This window comes from Colossoma macropomum, unplaced genomic scaffold (assembly GCF_904425465.1).
Source record: "Colossoma macropomum unplaced genomic scaffold, Colossoma_macropomum, whole genome shotgun sequence".
Taxonomy (NCBI): domain Eukaryota; kingdom Metazoa; phylum Chordata; class Actinopteri; order Characiformes; family Serrasalmidae; genus Colossoma; species Colossoma macropomum.
In genome coordinates, this window is record NW_023494809.1 from 20,682,466 (window position 1) to 20,701,072 (window position 18,607).

General features: G+C 38.3%; 2 protein-coding genes across 2 annotated transcripts; one reads left to right on the forward strand and one right to left on the reverse strand.

Moving 5' to 3' along the window:
* Positions 1-2,520: 2,520 nt before the first annotated feature.
* On the reverse strand, positions 2,521-7,442 carry ccdc58 (coiled-coil domain containing 58). The gene is made up of 5 exons (XM_036558862.1): positions 7,367-7,442; positions 6,125-6,250; positions 5,481-5,627; positions 4,008-4,067; positions 2,521-3,891 (listed from the first exon to the last, which is right to left on the reverse strand). Exons 1-5 carry the CDS (start codon positions 7,415-7,417, stop codon positions 3,841-3,843), a joined length of 435 nt encoding a protein of 144 aa, XP_036414755.1. The 5' UTR covers positions 7,418-7,442; the 3' UTR covers positions 2,521-3,840.
* Positions 7,443-9,077: 1,635 nt separating this feature from the next.
* Positions 9,078-17,180, forward strand: fam162a (family with sequence similarity 162 member A). The gene is made up of 5 exons (XM_036558929.1): positions 9,078-9,292; positions 12,169-12,255; positions 14,808-14,919; positions 15,902-16,010; positions 16,781-17,180. Exons 1-5 carry the CDS (start codon positions 9,241-9,243, stop codon positions 16,892-16,894), a joined length of 474 nt encoding a protein of 157 aa, XP_036414822.1. The 5' UTR covers positions 9,078-9,240; the 3' UTR covers positions 16,895-17,180.
* The last annotated feature ends 1,427 nt before the right edge of the window (positions 17,181-18,607 follow it).

The following is an 18,607-nucleotide window of genomic DNA, read 5'->3' on the forward strand; positions in this document are numbered from 1 at the left end:
TGTTTTACGATATATATATATATATATATATATATATATATATATATATATACAGTACCCACAAAAATTCTGAAGACACATGTAGGTTCACTGGTGGTTTTGAATAGTAAATAAACTGGTTATATTTGTGTTGTAGACATTATGACGTTCCTTTCACCACCACAGAGACCTAGAGTGAGAACTTGTTATTCTAGTTCACCTGCAGTACAGCTCATTACCATATATAACTGGAGATATGCGCACCACATGTTACCAAACACTAGAGGAAGCACGTGGCTTGTTACATCACTGCATTTATGGAAAATATGGAAACAGATGGCTTATAATCAAGGTAATGATTAAGAATGTAAAGATTCAGATTTAATAATTTGGTTTACTCCTACTAATTAATTAATAATCTGGTTTACTCCTACTAATTAATTCTTAAAACATCTTAAGACTGGGAAGGAAGCAGAGTTCATGTTGAATGGCCTGCAGTGACTTGAGTTCCGCTTCTATTCTTTGCCATTTATGAAAGAAAAGCAGGTACAATGACCAACATTTTAATCTACAAATGACCAGCACTGAAGGGTGGAAAATCTAGATGGTGGAAAGAGATGAAAAGACAATTCAGACTTTCTTTACTCACCTCCTTCCACTGGAGATGAATCCAGGTGTTCACATAACATTCCAATTCACAGCTGCTTATATAACACATAATTACCGCGTTTGACTGAAGATCAGCGCACCCACATTACCAAACCATGAAGAGGGTAATAAGCAGAAGGCCCCACAGGGTTCAAGGGAACAAGAGAGTAACGTGTGCAGGGAATTAGTTAATACTGTGGCGCTCGCAAACGTGAATGAAGTTCATGTAATGAAAGTGACGTAAGCTAAAATACAAGAAAGTGTGTCTGATAAATGGTTTTAAAAAGGCTTCTGTTCAATGTTGTTCTGGTTTTCTGCACAAACGGTCATTTTGTAGTTTGCCGAGACAAATTTTTCAGCCACACAATAAAAATGTCATTAAGCAAATTAACAATAAATATGACAATATTTTTGAAGTGGCAACAGAAAAATAATAAATAAACTTGGCTGAAATGTACAGTCATAAGTCTAAGCTCATGCAGACGGATGAGATGGTAATAAAGATGGTAATGAATTGAAGCAGACATGGCAGACTAGTGAAAATGCAAAAATGGGTAAAGCTGAGCTGCCCAGAATTGGAAGTATTGGAAGTGCTGCAGTACTTTAATCATATTGAAAGTGAAATTTCTTTCTCAATATATTTCCTATTTCGAGTCTAAATAAAGGCTGACTTACTACGTTCAATCCCACTGTAGTTTTCAATAGCGTATAAGCCAATGTTCCTGATTATAAATCTGGAAATGTGTAAATATTACTGCATAATTATAAATTATGTAAATTAAACAAATGTACCCAAACTTAATCAGCTATAACAGAATCTCTAATCTCTGTTCAAACTGTCATCTATTATTAGTGATGCACAATATCTGAATCATATTGGTATCGGCAGATAATGGTTCAAAATAAAATCAGTAGCATCAGGCAGCATGTTTAGATATGAATGATATCTGATTATGTACAGTATTGCGCAAATGTCAGTGACCACCCTTCATTTATGTAATTTTCAGTCAAAACCTTGCATTAGGAGGGGAAAGTCAAAGGAAAGTGAGTGGAAAAAAGTAGTTTCCAAAACTGGCATTGATTAAAATGATTCATAGATCCAAACAAACATGAGACTCCTAACAACTGTGCAAGACCTGGCAGACCACCAAAACTGTCACCATCAGATAAACAGTACTTAAAGCTTTCATCTTTTAGAGAGAGGAGAAATTAGAAAATCAAGCTTAATGCTATGGGTCTGAAAGGATGTGTAGCCGTTCAAAAGCCCATACTGAGAAAAGAAAATAGACGAAAAGCTGCTGGTGTTCTCAGAACAATGGACTGACCGGCCCACAGTCCAAACCTCAACATCACTGAATGCATTTGGGGTTACTTAGATTGTAAGAAGCAGAAACTGAAAATGAAACCAACTTCTAAGACTGAACTTTGGAGGTGTGGATAAATACTCCTGCAGATTTCTTTGAAAAACTGAAAGTGAGTCTCCTGAAGAGCATGGAAGCTGCAATAAAGGCAACATGTGGACACACTAAATACTGAATGATCTGATATTATATTCTGCTTTTTTCCCCTGACGCTAAAAAAAGGAAAAACTTAATGGCTGTTTTAACTGTCTAACTGTTGCACAGTAATGTATTTGTAGAAAATGTATTTTGGAAGAGCAGAATGTTTAGAACCCTACACATATAAGCATTGAATTTCTCTGTAATGCAGGCAGATTAAGTCTTCATTTCTACACATTCTAAATGTGTATGTATCAGCTTTGCCACTGAAAGACATGAATGTGAAAAACAGAATTCCATACTGCTGCATCCCCTGTTTATCATTGATGGCCTGACAGGAAGAGATGTGTACTTTTATTTTTCATCACCTTGCAAAAAACAAACGCACACTGACTTGGATCGTGTCGATATTTATGTGTCCAGTCATACAATTACTGTGGAGGTGCACCATGACAGCTTTATGGAAGTAGCACCCACATCACAGCTTGAACGAAAGCTTGAAGTAACTGGCTAATGTTATCTAAAGTGAGACTGACTCATATATATATCTGTATGTGTGGGAGGGTTTGTGACCGCTAGTGTCATTTGTAGTACCTTTATTTTGCCCAATCCCATTTCACTCTGTGCCCCTACCACTTAGCCCTTAGCATGCCGTTTTGTGCATTCACGTCTAGGAGTAGAGAGTCCCGATTTTTGAGATAGAGGGGTAGGGCGAAGTGTTTGGACTTCATGGCCCTCCAAACAGAGTTTTTTCAGAGGCACAATTCAAACGCAGTGTTATGAGTTTTTTTTTTCCTTTACAAATTACAACAACCATTGTATTATCTTAGTTTAATGTCATTTCTAAGTTTTATGGGCCTTTTCTTCATAACAAGCATTAAGAATTGCTAGTAGTTTGTTGTTGTCTCAGTAGCTAGCTAGCTAAATTTCCTGTTCTACTTTAAATGGCAGTCAGAACTGCTTCACCATTTAAGGTGAAGCAGAAAAATTCAAACAAGAAGATAATGAGTAGCTAACTTCAGCTTCATATTACCAAAGAATTAAACTAAGTTAAGTAATTAAACTAAAGCCCAGCAGCGAGGCTCAACTTTACCCTTCTCTGCTATCACTGCAGACTGGCAGGGTCGTCTACAGAGCACCACTAGTAGCCTGTTAATGAAGTAATGTTCTTCTTTATTTGACAGTTGTCCCAGTTGGTAGGGAAGATTTCAACCACTACTCCTTGTAACTCAGTTCCACTTGAAAACAAGGGGTAAGGGTAAAGACAAGAAATGGGATTGGGTTGAGTTTGAGATGATCTATGACTTTGAAGAACATGTGCATAACCTTTGATAAAGCTAATGTCCTTATCATAGTAGTAGTAATTCTTATTAGGTCCCTAAGCAAGAGCACGCACTCACTCACTCTTCACCTCATCTCACCTGTAATTAGAGAATGTTAAAAAGCAGCCAGCCCACCACAACAATGGACACGTGTTGGCCACTGGAAAAACAATTGTTTATAAAATCCATTTTGTACAACAGCTGTTTGAAGACAAACGAGGAGGACAGCAGTTTTCTTGCGTTACTGTAGAAACACAGTATAATACAGTTAACCAGGGAAGGGGGGCTTCGAGGGGCCACTGAGGGGCAGCAATGTCCCGGCCTGCGTCCAGCTGTGACCCATAGTCATTTGTGTGTGAACGCTACGCATCTTTCATAAGATAAACAGGAATTCATTTGAACTGCCGAGGGTTGTAGTGGATTCGACACCTTTCACTGAAAACCTGAGGAGAAACGAGAGAAAAACAAGGCTGTGAGGACTGAGGCATTCAGAGAAGGTAAGAACAGGACCAAGTTAACAGTTCACAAATCTAAATACACAGCACTTCAGCACTGTTACCTTCAAACTGCGGTCGTTCACGACTTCTTCAACGTTCAGCTCAGACTGCATGAGTTTTAGCTAAAGCAAACACAAAAAAAGGTTACTGAAAATTTCAAGAAATGGTTCAATTTCGATTTAACTCTTAGTACTGGAAACAATGAAACAATTCACACACACACACACACACACACCATCTAAACCGCTTATCCTTCGTCGCGGTGGGGTGCTGGAGCCTATCCCAGCTGTCACTGGGTGGAAGGCAGGATTCAATAACATACATTTAGTTTCTACATGAGACCAACTCTCACCTTAATTACAGTCATTTAGAATTGTCTTATTATTGGTACAACAAAAGTAATAAGAATACATTCAATTAAATCACTGCAAAATATTATTGGTTTTACTGCATTTAAAGGATCAAAATCAAATTCACACTATTTACCATTTACCCATGTACAGTCAATCAGCCGAGACACGTTTAGCGTCAAAACTTTGCCTTATTTTTGTTTAGCACAGCAGCCACATGGTTAACACTGCTAACAAACACAAAGTCAATTGTCACCCAAATTGTTTCAATTAATACAACCCCAAAACCTTTCTCAACCTGCTCAAACCTCTTCCAGGTCTTTGCTAAAGTTGCAAAGACTTGTCTATGTGTTTTACCTTATGACTTACTGTGAACTACAAAATGAACAAAACGTCACCATGTAGCTGGACAGTGCCATCAGCCATTGTAGACAATAGGTGTTGTGCCGAATCTGACTCCCCTTTACTTGCATGTGTCAAGCAAGCATAAGAGTGCTACACTGCATTCATGATGATGTTTTTATTTATAAGCTCAGAAAGTCAAGATTAACAGATATTTATTATTATTGTATTTATACCGCTAACCTAAAGAAAGAAAATTTGGACACGAAACATTTTTGCTGATCAACTACATCTGACATGAGTGGAAAATTGTGTAAATTAGATTTTTAGAACCATTCTTTTAAGGGTATATCACAATAAAAAAAAATACAAAAAGTTTTAATTATTAATTTGGTGTTTTGGGTAGTGTATGACTGAAGCTGAGAGTTTATATGTAGTCAATATTGTATTTTCTGTTTATTCTGTTCTAAGCAGCATTCAGAAATCTGCACTAAAACAGACCAAAAAGTTGAGGCTGCTGACAAGCACAAAGCCAAGAAGATTCACGTGTGTTAGAAAACAGAGTTAAGGGTCATAAGACACTATTATTATTAAATTACACAATGAACTATGATCCTTGCCTGGTCACTCAGATTTTCTCCCATCAAGCAAAACAGTTAGTTCTCGACTCATGAACTCTGGCTATCTTTAAGTGACCCTTAAAGTGAGTAAATACTGTACTTTTAGAATCTTATTTGACGTTCTCTGAGTTAGAAGTCTGCACTGTGACCTTTCCCCAGTTTAATGTGATGAAACATGATAGTTTAAAGTTTACTGCCCCTTAGTGGCATGTAAAGGCATTACCTTGGTTTGCTCTTTCCTGAGTTGCTTGATGATGGACAGGTTGTCAGTGTCCTTCGCCCTCTCTTCACGTAACTGCGCGACGGCAGCTGAGGTTTCTGTAATACATGCCTTTATTGCCTTGTCTCTACTGAGATGGGCCTCCAACAGCTGGCAAAACATGAACAATGCAAAAAATACAAGAATGTCACTCATGTAAGCAAACAGACAGTATCATATAAATCTGTCTAATGGAACGGTGTACGCACTTAAAATGACAGTTCTTAAAGGGTTCTCTAATAATGAAAATTGTTCTATACAGAACCATTAACATTCAAAGAATGTTATGTTGCATGATTAAAGGGTTCTTTGCATCGTGAGAGTGTTCTTCAGATTAATGGAGAATGTGCTGTAGATGGATCTATATAGAACCTTTTTGTAAGGCTTGATACAATAGAAAACCCTTTTCAAAAAGCTTCTATAAAGAACCATCTACAACACATACTCCATCAATCTGAAGATGTTCATGATGCAAAAAACCCTTTAATCATGCAAAGGGTTCTTTGAATGTTCATGGTTCTTTGCTAAAGAACCCTTGAAGAACCATCATTTTTAAGTACGTACAGTAACCATTTTAGCTTAATGAAACAAATTTAGGTAACACTGACAGACTCATAGAGCTCTTTGCAGGTCTGAGAAGCGTCCACTTTGCCTGAGAAGGATGCAGTGGGCACAGTGGTGTTGAGCGCATGGACAATCCGGTCGTCAATGGTGCGCATCGCTTTTAGCACCTCCTGCAAGACAGAAAGAGAAAGACACAAAGGATCATGCTGCTTTTTTATGACCATTATGAATAACAACACACAATACTAAACTTTTTTTTGGTGGCATTCTCACATTTCTATATTTGCCTTTCTGGTTTAATTTTTTCCTGACTCCTAACAGAGATTTCAAAGCCTGTAAAATAAAATTCCATATTTACAAAAGTCCATATTTAGAAAATGAGCTGCAAAAACAGCCCATTTCGAATTCATGCATTTTTTGATGTCACAAAAACCAACACATTTTTCACCTATTCAGCCTAGAGCAGTTTGGCTCCACCCATTCACACTGAAGATATAAGGCTCTTTCAATGAGGCACAATACAGGACAGCCTAAGAACAAAGCTCATTTACATGTAGGCATAACCTTGACTTTTTTTTTACCTTACTTTGTGTGCCTCAGAAATGTCTTCTTATTTTTAATTATGTCACTGTGCATCAGTGGGTGGAAAAAAGCAATATTAACCAATAAATCATCTTCCACCTTCCACTTGCATCAATCAGGGAGTGAAAACTAGCTCCAAGACCCTCTCTGATGGCATGCTTCACTCAGAAATATGTCAATATATTAAAGAAAAATACATTATAATTTCCAATTCACACTGACTTTAATTCTAAGGAATAAGAAGAGGTCAGAAAATTGTCATGTAAAAACAAATTGTGACTATTTTTTGCTACATAAAACCACACAAACGTCAAAAATGGACCACAGGAGGAAAAAATAAATTATGAAAAATGTAAGATATGAGCCCTTTAAAGACAAGTACACAGTGCCTTAGCATGGCTTACAATGGCCATCTATTACTTCAAGTACTTGTTTATTAGTCACGATTTCTATGTAAAAGCACAAAAATGTGCAAGCAAATGTAAATAGATCTAAAAAGTGAGGAGCTAGAAAGACAAGAAATGAGCAGCAGTCTGAATGTCTGAACTTCTCTCATATGCACACTGTAACTCAACCTGAATTTACCAGCTCACTGACTTTACATTCGTTCTGACAGCGCGGTCACGAACTCACACACGCGGCTCTGCGCTTTAGAGAGTGTGTTTGTCGTTTTCGGAGCAGTTTTTACTTTCTTCATTTTTTACCTGAAACATTGAAAAGTCCTCACAGTTCAGAGTCCCGCCGGGCGCAGCCATGCTGGACTGAGAGGTCCTCACAGAAAGCCTGTCCGTAAGTGCCCGAGTTATAATACCTATAAATGTAGACTGTTTCAGAGAAGCGTTGATTTTCTCTATGACTCGTGTGTTGATTAAGAAGACTGGAGTCATTACTGAATTCTGTATTAACAGAAACAGGAAAGTCGGAGTTTATTAAACCCAAAATGACATGTAATTCAGTATAAAAACAATACAAACACGCGCCTGAATATCTACTTAAGTTGTAATTGTACGTAAGTGTTAACAAAAGAATACATGTTATATACATTTGGTGCTTTTATTTTTGTGTTGAATGTTTTTAATGCTCTTATGTACTCGTGTGTTCTAAACGGGCGGTGTTTATGGACTCTTTATAGGGTACATTCAGTGCGAACAGTCGTTGCAAAGTGTTTTTGACTGAAAACCATTAAAGGTTAGTTGGTAAGACGGTTCTTCAAGGGTTCCTGTGTAAAGAGAATTGTTCTATTTTAAAACCATGAGTTCTATATAGATCCATTTCATGCTTAATTGGTTCTTTGCATGGTGAAATGGTTCTTCAGACTGATGGAGAATGTGTTGTAGCTTATAGGGTTCTATACAGAACCTTTTAGAAGACGGTTCTATATAGCACCAAAAAGGGTTCTGCTGTTGTTGCGATGTCAAGCTTATTACAATAGAAGAACCCTTTTTGGTGCTATATAGAACCGTTTTAATAGTGATATTTCTACAGCAGCACTTTATAAAATGCACGTTGTTCCCTTGGATTTGACTTAAGCTGTATCAAACTTAACGCTACTTTTAGGGGGATTTTCTACTGTATATCTACACCATTTAAATGTTTTTTTGGCGTTTTTGGTAGGCTTTTTAAATCTCAGCACACAAACCAGTCCTCTAATTTAGGCTTTCTCCTAACAGAGTTTTAAAAACCTGTTGTCAACAACTTAAACATTTGGCAGAACGCTCTCCTTCATAGCCTCGGGACAGCTGTATACAAATGTCTTGACAATCACAAGTGTCTGCATTTAGTATTGATGTAAATGTCTGAATGTCCAACACTGTTTTTAAATAAAAATGTTTCACAGACAATGTAAATATTGCTCAAATTCAGAAATGCACAATTCACTCCCAAATCCATACAGCCCATTTTTGGAAACTAAGCTGGAAAAACTGCATTTCCAGTTCTTTCATTTTGTGATATCACAAAAAACAACACATTTGCATATCCACCTATTCAGCCTGCAGCAGTTTAGCCCCGCCCACTCACGCTGAAGATATAAGGAGTGTTTCAGTCTGGGCTGCTTTTTAAATGAGGCACAATACAGGACAGCCATTAAGAGCAAAGCTCATTTACACATAGGCATAACCTTGATGTTTTATTCTTACCTTCATAGCGCACAGGAATTTAGTGAAACAAACTTTATTTTGAGAATGTGAAAACTTCACATTGTCGGCCGTGAAACAGCAGCAAAGGCAAAAATACTGAGACCTGACAGCTAGACAGCTATGAAAACATTTTAGTGAGGTTTTATTGACCCAAATGATCCAGTATATCTAGGAATAGCACGTAGGAAACTAGTGGTCGTTTCGAGACACGCTCAGGGTCTTGCACACGGTTACGAAAGGCTGCTTCTCAAAGGGAAAACATTGTATGTAAAGAAGAAACGCGGGAGGTAGTGAACGCTGCACTGGCACCAACACTGCCAGGCTGTGCTGTGGCTGGGTGACTTTCCCAAACCTTACAGCAGCTTTCTCATTTCTGTGCAGGTGTTTATGGATTAACAGTCAGATTGTCTTCTCCTACAGTTGTTATATCTTCACAAGACATGTTCTTTCAGGCAGTCGGCCGAAGTCGTACCGCTTTGGGTACGTTTGTTGGTGAGTACTGAGGTGCTTCGTATTAGTTTTGAGAACAGCTTTGCTTGTTAACTTTGTCAGATTAACGTTGCCTCTGCCAGCTACCGTTAACTTAATTTACAGCTCCAGGATTAAACTGTCTAACCTGAACATTATCATAGTAACAGGGACAGCATGATAGATATGAGAGATATGACAGATGCTTTTAGCTTCGAAAGTCAAGTTTAGGTTTGACAAAGCTGAAGTTGTTTTCATTTGCCAGTTGCTTATTGGAATTTTCCGTTCCACCTTAAATGGTTTAGGTGACATAACATGGCCGCGGTACCATTTTAAGGGACCAGAACGTATCAGCTGCACCTTTTAAGGTGGAACGGAAAATTCTCTTAAAAAAGCTGGCGAATAGGGGAGCCAACCTCAGCCTCGTTTCATTTTATAACATCAATAATACTCCCACTGCTGCGCTTTATACATGTTGCGTATGGTTTTATTGATAGTGATCGAGTGATTACATCCCGATTTCATGTGGTAAACAACCACACCTCCCTAAACGTATTTTCTCCATGCATTTATTTTCTTCATCATTGTATTTGTTGTGTGTTTTATATTGCTTTGCCACTCGCCTATGTTTGTATTGTGATTGTTGTTGTTGTTAAGGTCAAGGCCAAAATGACCATAGCCTCGCTTTTAGAGATAAATAAAGTAGCGTATTGCCATTTATGAGGCTCTTCAGGTCATACATTTGTCTTATATGATGCCTGTACGTGTACCTGTACCCAGCACAGTGTCCCAAATCATATACATCACTGTGACTCATCACAACCAACATAGTTCAACGCAGTTCATTCAACAAGTGTGAACTTGCAGAACATATGATCTTACTGATCTTACTGATTGCCTTGTTGCTAGATGTTAGTACAGCATAGTCATCCTAGACTGGCATTCTTCTGTAGACTTTTAATCGGTTTTATTCTGTATTTTTTGCGATTACAGTGGATGTGATATACACAGATCAACCATAACATTAAGGCCACCTCCTTGTTTTTACACTTGTTTTCCATTTTTCTCAGCTCCACTTACCATTGTAGTTCTACAATTACAGACTGTAGTCCATTGGTTTCTCTGCATACTTTGTTAGCCCACTTTCACCTTGCTCTTTAGTGATCAGGACCCCCACTGGACCACCACAGAGCAGGTATTATTTGGGTGGTGGATCATTCTCAGCGCTGCAGTGACACTGACATGGTGGTGGTGTGTTTGTGTGTTGTGCTGGTACGAGTGGATCAGAGTTTTTAAACACCTCAGTGTCACTGCGGTACTGAGAATAGTCCACCAACCATATCCAGCCGACGCCGTCTTGTGACCACTGATGAAGGACTAGAGATTGACCAACACAAACTGTGCAGAAACAGATGAGCTATCATCTCTGACTTTACATCTACAAGGTGGACCAACAAGTTAGGCGTGTTTATTAATAGAGTGCACAGTGAGTGGACACAGGTTGAGTTCAAAACTCCAGGAGCACCGCTGTGTCTGATCCACTTGTACCAGCACAACACACACTAACACGGCATCACCACGACAGTGTTACTACAGTGTTGAGAATGAGTGCAGTGCTGAAAGGGGGCTAACAAAGTATGCAGACAAACAGATGGACTACAGTCTGTAACTAGAACTACAAAGTGCACCTGTATGGTAAATGGAGCTGAGAAAATGGACAGTGAGTGTAGATAAAAGGTGGTGGCTGTAATGTTATGGCTGGCTTATCAGTGCATGATCTCACTGACTGCTTTGTAGGTAGACGTTAGTCCATCATAGTCATCATAGACTTGTGGACTTTTTCTTGGTTTTATTCTGTATTTATTGTGATTACAGTGGGTGTGATGTGTGTATATACAGTGAACGTATATATATATATATATATATATACATATAAATACATAAACTCTTCAGGCCATCATATATTGTCAGCGTTTTTTCTAATTGGGTTCTGTACTCCAGCGCACTGGATTATGAGGTCAAAGTGTAGAATGTCAGATTTGATTTAAGAGTTTTTATATCCGTACTGGATGATTCATACAGTAGTGACAGCCCTTTTTATACATAGTCCTCCATTTCATCACTGTAATTGGATGACTGGTGCTCATTTGTTTCATGTCTACCCATGCGTAATTGCATCATTAGATAAAGCATGAGAGCCAAAAAATGGTCCAGAGGTCATTTTAGGTGCAGCTTTGGCATTCGGCGCATGTTGCTGTTGTCTTCCAACATGAGGACCAAAGCAGGCCATTATGAGATGAAAAATTTGAATATAATAATGCTAAATACTTTACCTTACAGTCATTTTTTCATTTCATATCCAATAAGTTGGAGTACAGAGTCAAAGTCAAATCAATCACTGTATTGTATGTAAGTATATGATATTTGCATATTTGTAAGTTTACCTTTTAATTACGTTTAATGTTTTCATTAACATAATAACCAAAGTAGCCATCCGAATCTCCCCTTTAATGAATCAGTAGAGCATTACTGTCGCCATATATCATCACTGTTATTACAAAACCTTGTATCTGTGAAATAGTAGCTTTACAGAAAACTTATGAGGAGTTATGAGGTTTTGACATGACAGTGATGACATGAAGACGTGGGTAAGATAAACATGTTCTTCTCAAGATTTTTCCACTTGTACCCAGCACACAGTGTGCCAAAAATCACAGCATCACTGTGACTCATCAAAACTACGTTCAAATGCCATGTTGCGCAACGTTTAACGTCACTGTGTGAACTAGACACTATTGTCCACCATATAGAATGCCTCTTTCTGAGCTACAGGGCCTAATTGCTAGGTCTCGATGTCGGCCTGTACATTTAAGCTGTTTATTCTTTTGTTTCCCCTCTAGGGCAATGGCGGAGATACGCCCTGAACACAGCGAGCAGGAGGCAGCTGTGCAGTAAACCGCACGAGGGGGAATCTGTGCCGGCACATGGTTAGTACACTTAACTTATTAACAACTATACTTATACTTAACACTTATACTTAACAATTTCATTCGATTATATTAGCAATCAGAGTTTTAAGAAAAGGCCAAACACAAAAAACAGACTTAACAAATACTTACAGATACCAGTATGACTTCCCATAATCATCATGCATCCCTAATGCATAAGATTCCAAATCACTTTATTGGACAATGAAATAATATAATTTATTAATTAATATTAATATAACTAATATAAAGCTTTTTAAAGACTTCATTAAAAATATGTAAAAACACTTTGCAAGAAATGTATATAAATAGGTCAATCAGGCTGTTTCTTACTGTAAGATAGATCAATAGGAGAATTTAAAATATGTATAATGTTACAACCTTTTTGGTTTTTGGTAAACCTCATTATCTAGAAACAGCAAAGTCAGATCAAAGCCAAAAAGTTTGTATTCTCTTTTTTTTAGTTCCTTGACTTTTCATAGCCGTTGTCTTTCTAGTTTACATGATAGATGTTAAACAAAGTAACTACCGTAATTGGCTTCAGGGTGGGCTTTAGGGTGGCCCAAGGCCAAAACAACAAACACAAATCAGAACTACCCCCCCCCCATACTTTCTTTCCCAATCCAAAACAAAGACAATACAAACCTCTTCCCTAACTCCCTTAGTGTAAAACAGGGGAAAACAAGAGGTAACCAAGTCTTGCAGTTTAAGTCTTAGTTGAGATTAATTTGAGAATAATTTAAATAGTGAATATGCAGGCCACAAATCTTATGAAGTCAGTATTAAAAGGCAACTAGCTTGAAAACAGATCTACAGAGATTAAGGCAACTTTTTAGTTCAACACAGCAGTGCTGGTCTAAAACACAGTGATTAAAAACACTACTAGATTAATAATGTAACAAAATACAGAGGGAACAAGAAGCATTTCAGAAGCTCAAACTGCCACAGCCACGTGGTTTCTGTCGCAAGATTGGAGCACCCCGAGCAGCGACTGCTCATTGGTCAAGGCCTTGTTAAAGTCATTTAAATAATGTTTTTGACAGTGATCATCTCAAAGCATGATCAAACTGACATCCCACATAGAGTGTGGGCCAACCCAGAACCGGGCAACATCAACAACAGAATAGAAACAAAAACAGAAAAGCAAAAAAGGGAGCAGTACCAGACCACAATCATGTCTTTAAATTCAATTCACATGGGTTATAGAAAAATACATCTTAAGACATAACAATTACCTTTTTTTATTAATAATGTTACTTTGATTTATGCAGTTTAACACAATTTTCCACTTAACCCAGATGTCATTGATTGATTGTCATTGAGTCCCAATATTGCTTCTTTAATTTAGAGCTGTAGCAGCAAGGCTTACATTGCTAACAGACACTGAAACTCAATCATCATCACCCAAATAGCCAGAATCTTTTCTATAAAAATACATCCCCAAAATTCTTTCAGCCCACTCAAACCACATCCAGGTCACTCAGAAATTACTGACATGATTTAAGACACAGTATGACTTATTGTGAACTATAAAAATGAACAGATACTGTGGGCATGCACTTTAGACAACAGGGACTGTATTCACAATCCACACCAACAGTAGGAGTGCTAATCTAGAATCAGTATTTGTGACAATGACTGTCATAAATACAGGGGAATCTGGTCCGAAATCAGTCCTGCTTTGAAAATACCAGACCTGGTGTTGTCTGAAATGTCTGCCTGTAGCGGTTTGTTATTATTTTATAGTTCACACGAAGTCATACTGAGCTTTAAACTAGTCTGGGCCACTTCTATTTTAAGAAACCAGTTTGGTCAGACCCAGATCTAATCAGTTTCATCAAATCCATTCACCTTAACCATCACAGTGGAGGTGTGGTGACCGTGGTGGTCCTGGCATCATAGATGCTGTTCCATCGGCTAAAGTTTAGTAATATAACTCTATGCAATAAGGTCTTAAATTAATAAGCTGGGGTTCATCTAAGGCTATCACAGCTGTAGCTAAACAGTGTCTAATGAAATAACCCAGATCGGATGATGTTGGGGGGGCCCCCTGCTCGGCCGGGTAGACCACCAAAGTCACCACAACAGCAATGTTCTTATTAATGTAAAGTTGTTAATAAATATTTCTTTTTTCAAAGCAACATCTAACTGGTTTACTGAAGTGTGTTTGTTAATTGTAAATACAGTGTATGTATGATAAACATTTTTTATAATACTGACCACGCATGCTCAATTTTGGCCAGTGCACATTTTTATATTTGTCTACCTCTGCATGTATGCATTAGGACTATGCATTGTCATATGTGTGGTTGTACTCCAATGAAGTAAATGAGGCTGCTCCATAAGAATCTGGGTATATAAACACAGCTTGTTTCGTCCCCAAGGATATGGGCTTTGGGAAGTGGGGTTACACCCAAATAATCTCTCATGGCCAGAGCATGTGAAGCAAAATATTATCATTTGAGGGGGGCCTAAGTCTTGAGCTAAAGCTGGAGCATCATTAACGTCATCAGTGACTCTGTCTTCCTCATTTCCCTTGATTTCACTAATAGCACAGCGACCTGGGTTCAAACTGCCAGGCTACCGGCCATCAGAGATGGACAAGAGGATTCTCGTCTGGTCTGGACGCTTCAAAACCAAAGAACAGATCCCAGAGCACGTGTCGTAAGTGGCTTCTTCCTGTTTACAGGCTGGATGATCTCAAAGACCTCACACCGTGCCACTCTCTTATTCTCATTGGTCTATACCGTGAGTTTATGAAGTTATGTTACGTGGCGTCTGCTCACGGGCCAAGCACACGGAGCTTCTGTTCTGAAGTTCAAACAAGGCCTAGTCTCCATGGCTGTACAGTTAATTGGCGTAATTGCTGATATCTGGGGTGACATCAAAGAACGTCAAGTTTCTGATGGTTTAATACAAACCAGATGTGGCACATATACACATCTACATACATTGCTAATGATGGGATGCAGGACCTTGCTTACACATTATCGATATAAGGAGTCCAGATGTTTAGAAACTTGTTTTTTTTTTGTGCTAGTTAACAGAATTATCATTCTTGTTGTATGTAAACTCTGGCTGGAAACAAACAGGTTAAAATCTTGAAATGCCTAACGGAAAATTATTAAATCAGATGTTTTTTCTCTGTAGTATTTAGGGAGATACAGACAAGGGAGCTCTCCCATTGGTTAGGACTTCAGGAGTTGTACAAAAGGACAGTTTGGACCACAACAGTCATGGTTTGCTACTAGCTGTATCATATTGAAACTTTATAAATATTTTTTTATGCCATTCAAGAGAAATCGTCTGTACATTAAAAGTTAAAGGTACTATTTCTGAAATGATGCTTAAAGCTACTTCAGAGATATGAAATTTAACAGCAACAATCAACAAGACTGCATGCACAGATATCAGTCCTAACTAGAAAAACATGCTCTTACTGTATAGTACACTCCTCTTCACCAGTGGTGTCATGCTCTCTAGAGATTTAGCCACTTCAGCCACTTCTTACTGGATTAAAGTGCCCAATTACTCTAGTGATTTCAGTTCATTGGCTACTGATTAATTAACAGTTGTTGAGTCTCCCATCTTGAAAGCAGGTTTGTATATGCTGTTCATTAAGTCCAGTCATTTCTGTGCCCCCCAGATTTGAGATGATCGACGCAGCCAGGAATAAAGTCCGTGTTAAGGCCTGTTACGTCATGATAGCCTTGACCCTCATCGCCTGCCTTTGGATGGTCATCCTCGGAAAAGATGTAACTGATTATTGCTGCTAATTTAAAATCTTGGATAGAGGCATTCAAACTGGAGATGTCCTAGTTTTTTGCACCATAGGAGTTGTTTGAGAATTTAACATGCTTCCAATTCTGGGCTCTGCAGCTGACACACTGGCACTGCAGATATTTCAAGTGGCTTTTGGACTATTTATAATTTACACTTTAAAATAGTTCCACACTGCAGACACTTAAACTGTTTGTTACCTTTGGAAAAACGTTAAAACTGTCTATTTATGCACCTCTATAACAATGGTGTTAAAGGGGTAAAATAACCTTAAGAAAAGAACGCTATTAGGCCTTAAAGGGGAATACCACCTATTTTTCAAAATTTTACATTTTACTGGTTGAGACGTAAACAGCCTTTCAAAGTGGTTTGATGTAAAATGGTTCATTGTAGAAAAACAAAGTCAGATTCTTTTAAAGTGATGGTGATAACAAGACACAGATATAGACATTTTATTTACAGTCCTGAAATGGGGGCCGGTGTGTGGAGGGGGAGGGTTCAAGTTTCTCTAGAACCAAGCTTTTTACATCAAACCACTCTGAATGACTTTGTTTACATCTTAAATATTTAATTTCACAGAAATGTGCACATTTCGGTGGAACTCCCGTTTATTATAGCTGACACAGATGCATTAAAATATGCATGGATTGGTCTCAATATCAATCATAGCTCAAACTGAGACATTCCTAATTAGAATAAGTGTTATTGCTTGTCCTCTTGTTTAAAAATATTTTTGTCCCTGCAGGCTGCGAGCCGCAATGACAACCTGACCACCAGGAACATGGAGAAAAAAGCCCGGTGGAGAGAGGAGGCACAGCGTGCGCGGGACGAGGCTGCTCTCGCCGAGAAACCGCAGTGAGGATGCTTTGTCCCACAGTTAGAGCACCAGCCTCCCCTGGGACCCCTAAAGAATTTTCATTGAAAAAAGTCACTTATAGTGCACACATTATAGTATATACAGTGTGCCATTCAGTATCGCTTGCCTAAAGTGAGTCTCTGCTAGTATAGAAATGTTCCTGTTCTGAGCTGTTCGTTGTGAGTGTCGAGCAGCTGCTAGAGATACAGGCTTTTCCTTTAGCTTGTGTGACTTTGTTTATATACAGAAATGTTTGACTTTTTAAATGTATTAAATGAATCGTCCTGTAGCTGATTGGTCTCCTTTTTGCAGGCTGTAACGTTTAGCTGATGAACAGACATTACTTGCTGTTGCAGCCAATTTTTTTCGCTCTGTTGTTTTTTTGATCATAATAATGAGCATTTGAATGTTTCCCAGTGACTGCAGAAAGGACTATTTTCTTTGAAACAGTGTACCTAATGTACCTAAAATTACACTTTTAAAAAAGATGGTTCTTCGAGAGTTATTTAGTAAAGAAAATGGTTCTATTAAGAACATGGACACTCCCAAAGAACCCTTTGCATTATTAAAGGGTTATTTGAATCGTGGAAGTGTTCTTCAGATCGTTGGAGAATGTGCACCAAAATGGGTTCTTCTACTGTCACAAGCTTGACATCGTAACAATAGCAGAACCCTTTTCAAAAAGGTTCTACATAGGACCATCTACAGCACATTCTCCCTCAATCTAAAGAACTTTTTAATCATGCAAAGGGTTCTTTGAGTGTTCATTGTTCTAAATAGTCATTCTCTTCAGTAAAGAAACCTTAGCCTCCCCTTATTGCTTAGAAATATGACACTAAGCATGAGAATAGAAGAATATGGCACCATACAGAAAAGATGATTTAACAGGACATAACTACAAAAAAGCTTTAAAGGGGAATTTTTCTACATTTCTTTATAATTAAAGGGTTAAGATGTAAACAAAGTAATTCAAAGTGGGTTGCAGTGAAATGCTCTGTTCTATATAAACTTCCTGATTCAGAATTGTTAACAGTGGTGGTGATAGGTAAAAGCTACATCACAGCGTTATCATACAAATGGGTTATGAATGCACTGCCTGATGGCCCAGACATTGTTTAAAGGCGCCCTATACGATTCTGGAAAATGACTTGATACTTGAAATCGATAGTAAAACAAATGCATCCCTCCATTCAGTGCTCTTTCAGAAGCTCTGCCCTCAAAATTGTGTAATCACATTGCCAGGGTGAACGACACTGGGCTAGAAAACTTGTTTTTTAGGTCTTTGTGGCCATAAAACCCTTTCAGGTCTGGATAAGCTGGAGTTCCTGCAGGGCGCAAATGTCTGGACAAATACCATGATATAACGTTAAAGCGGCCAACCACATAGCAAATAATGTAGCTGACGTTAGGTTGTGGGTTAGCAAGTGAAGCTAACAAGTTGTCATCATATTAGCAAACGGAACAAAACAATACTGACCTATTGGTTCTGTGAAACAGCAAAAATAAGTTAATGTTGCCCACCTTTAAATCAGAAACAGGGTAACCTACTTATGCCTTTCCACTCTATGAAGTGACCTTAATTGAATTTTCCCGCTCCACCTTCAATGGTGCAGCCTTTACATTCAGGCACCTCAAGCGTAGAATGAAACTGCTGCACGATTTAAAGTGGAACAGGAAAATGCGAATAGGAAGCCAAATTCGAGGAACATTCGGGAG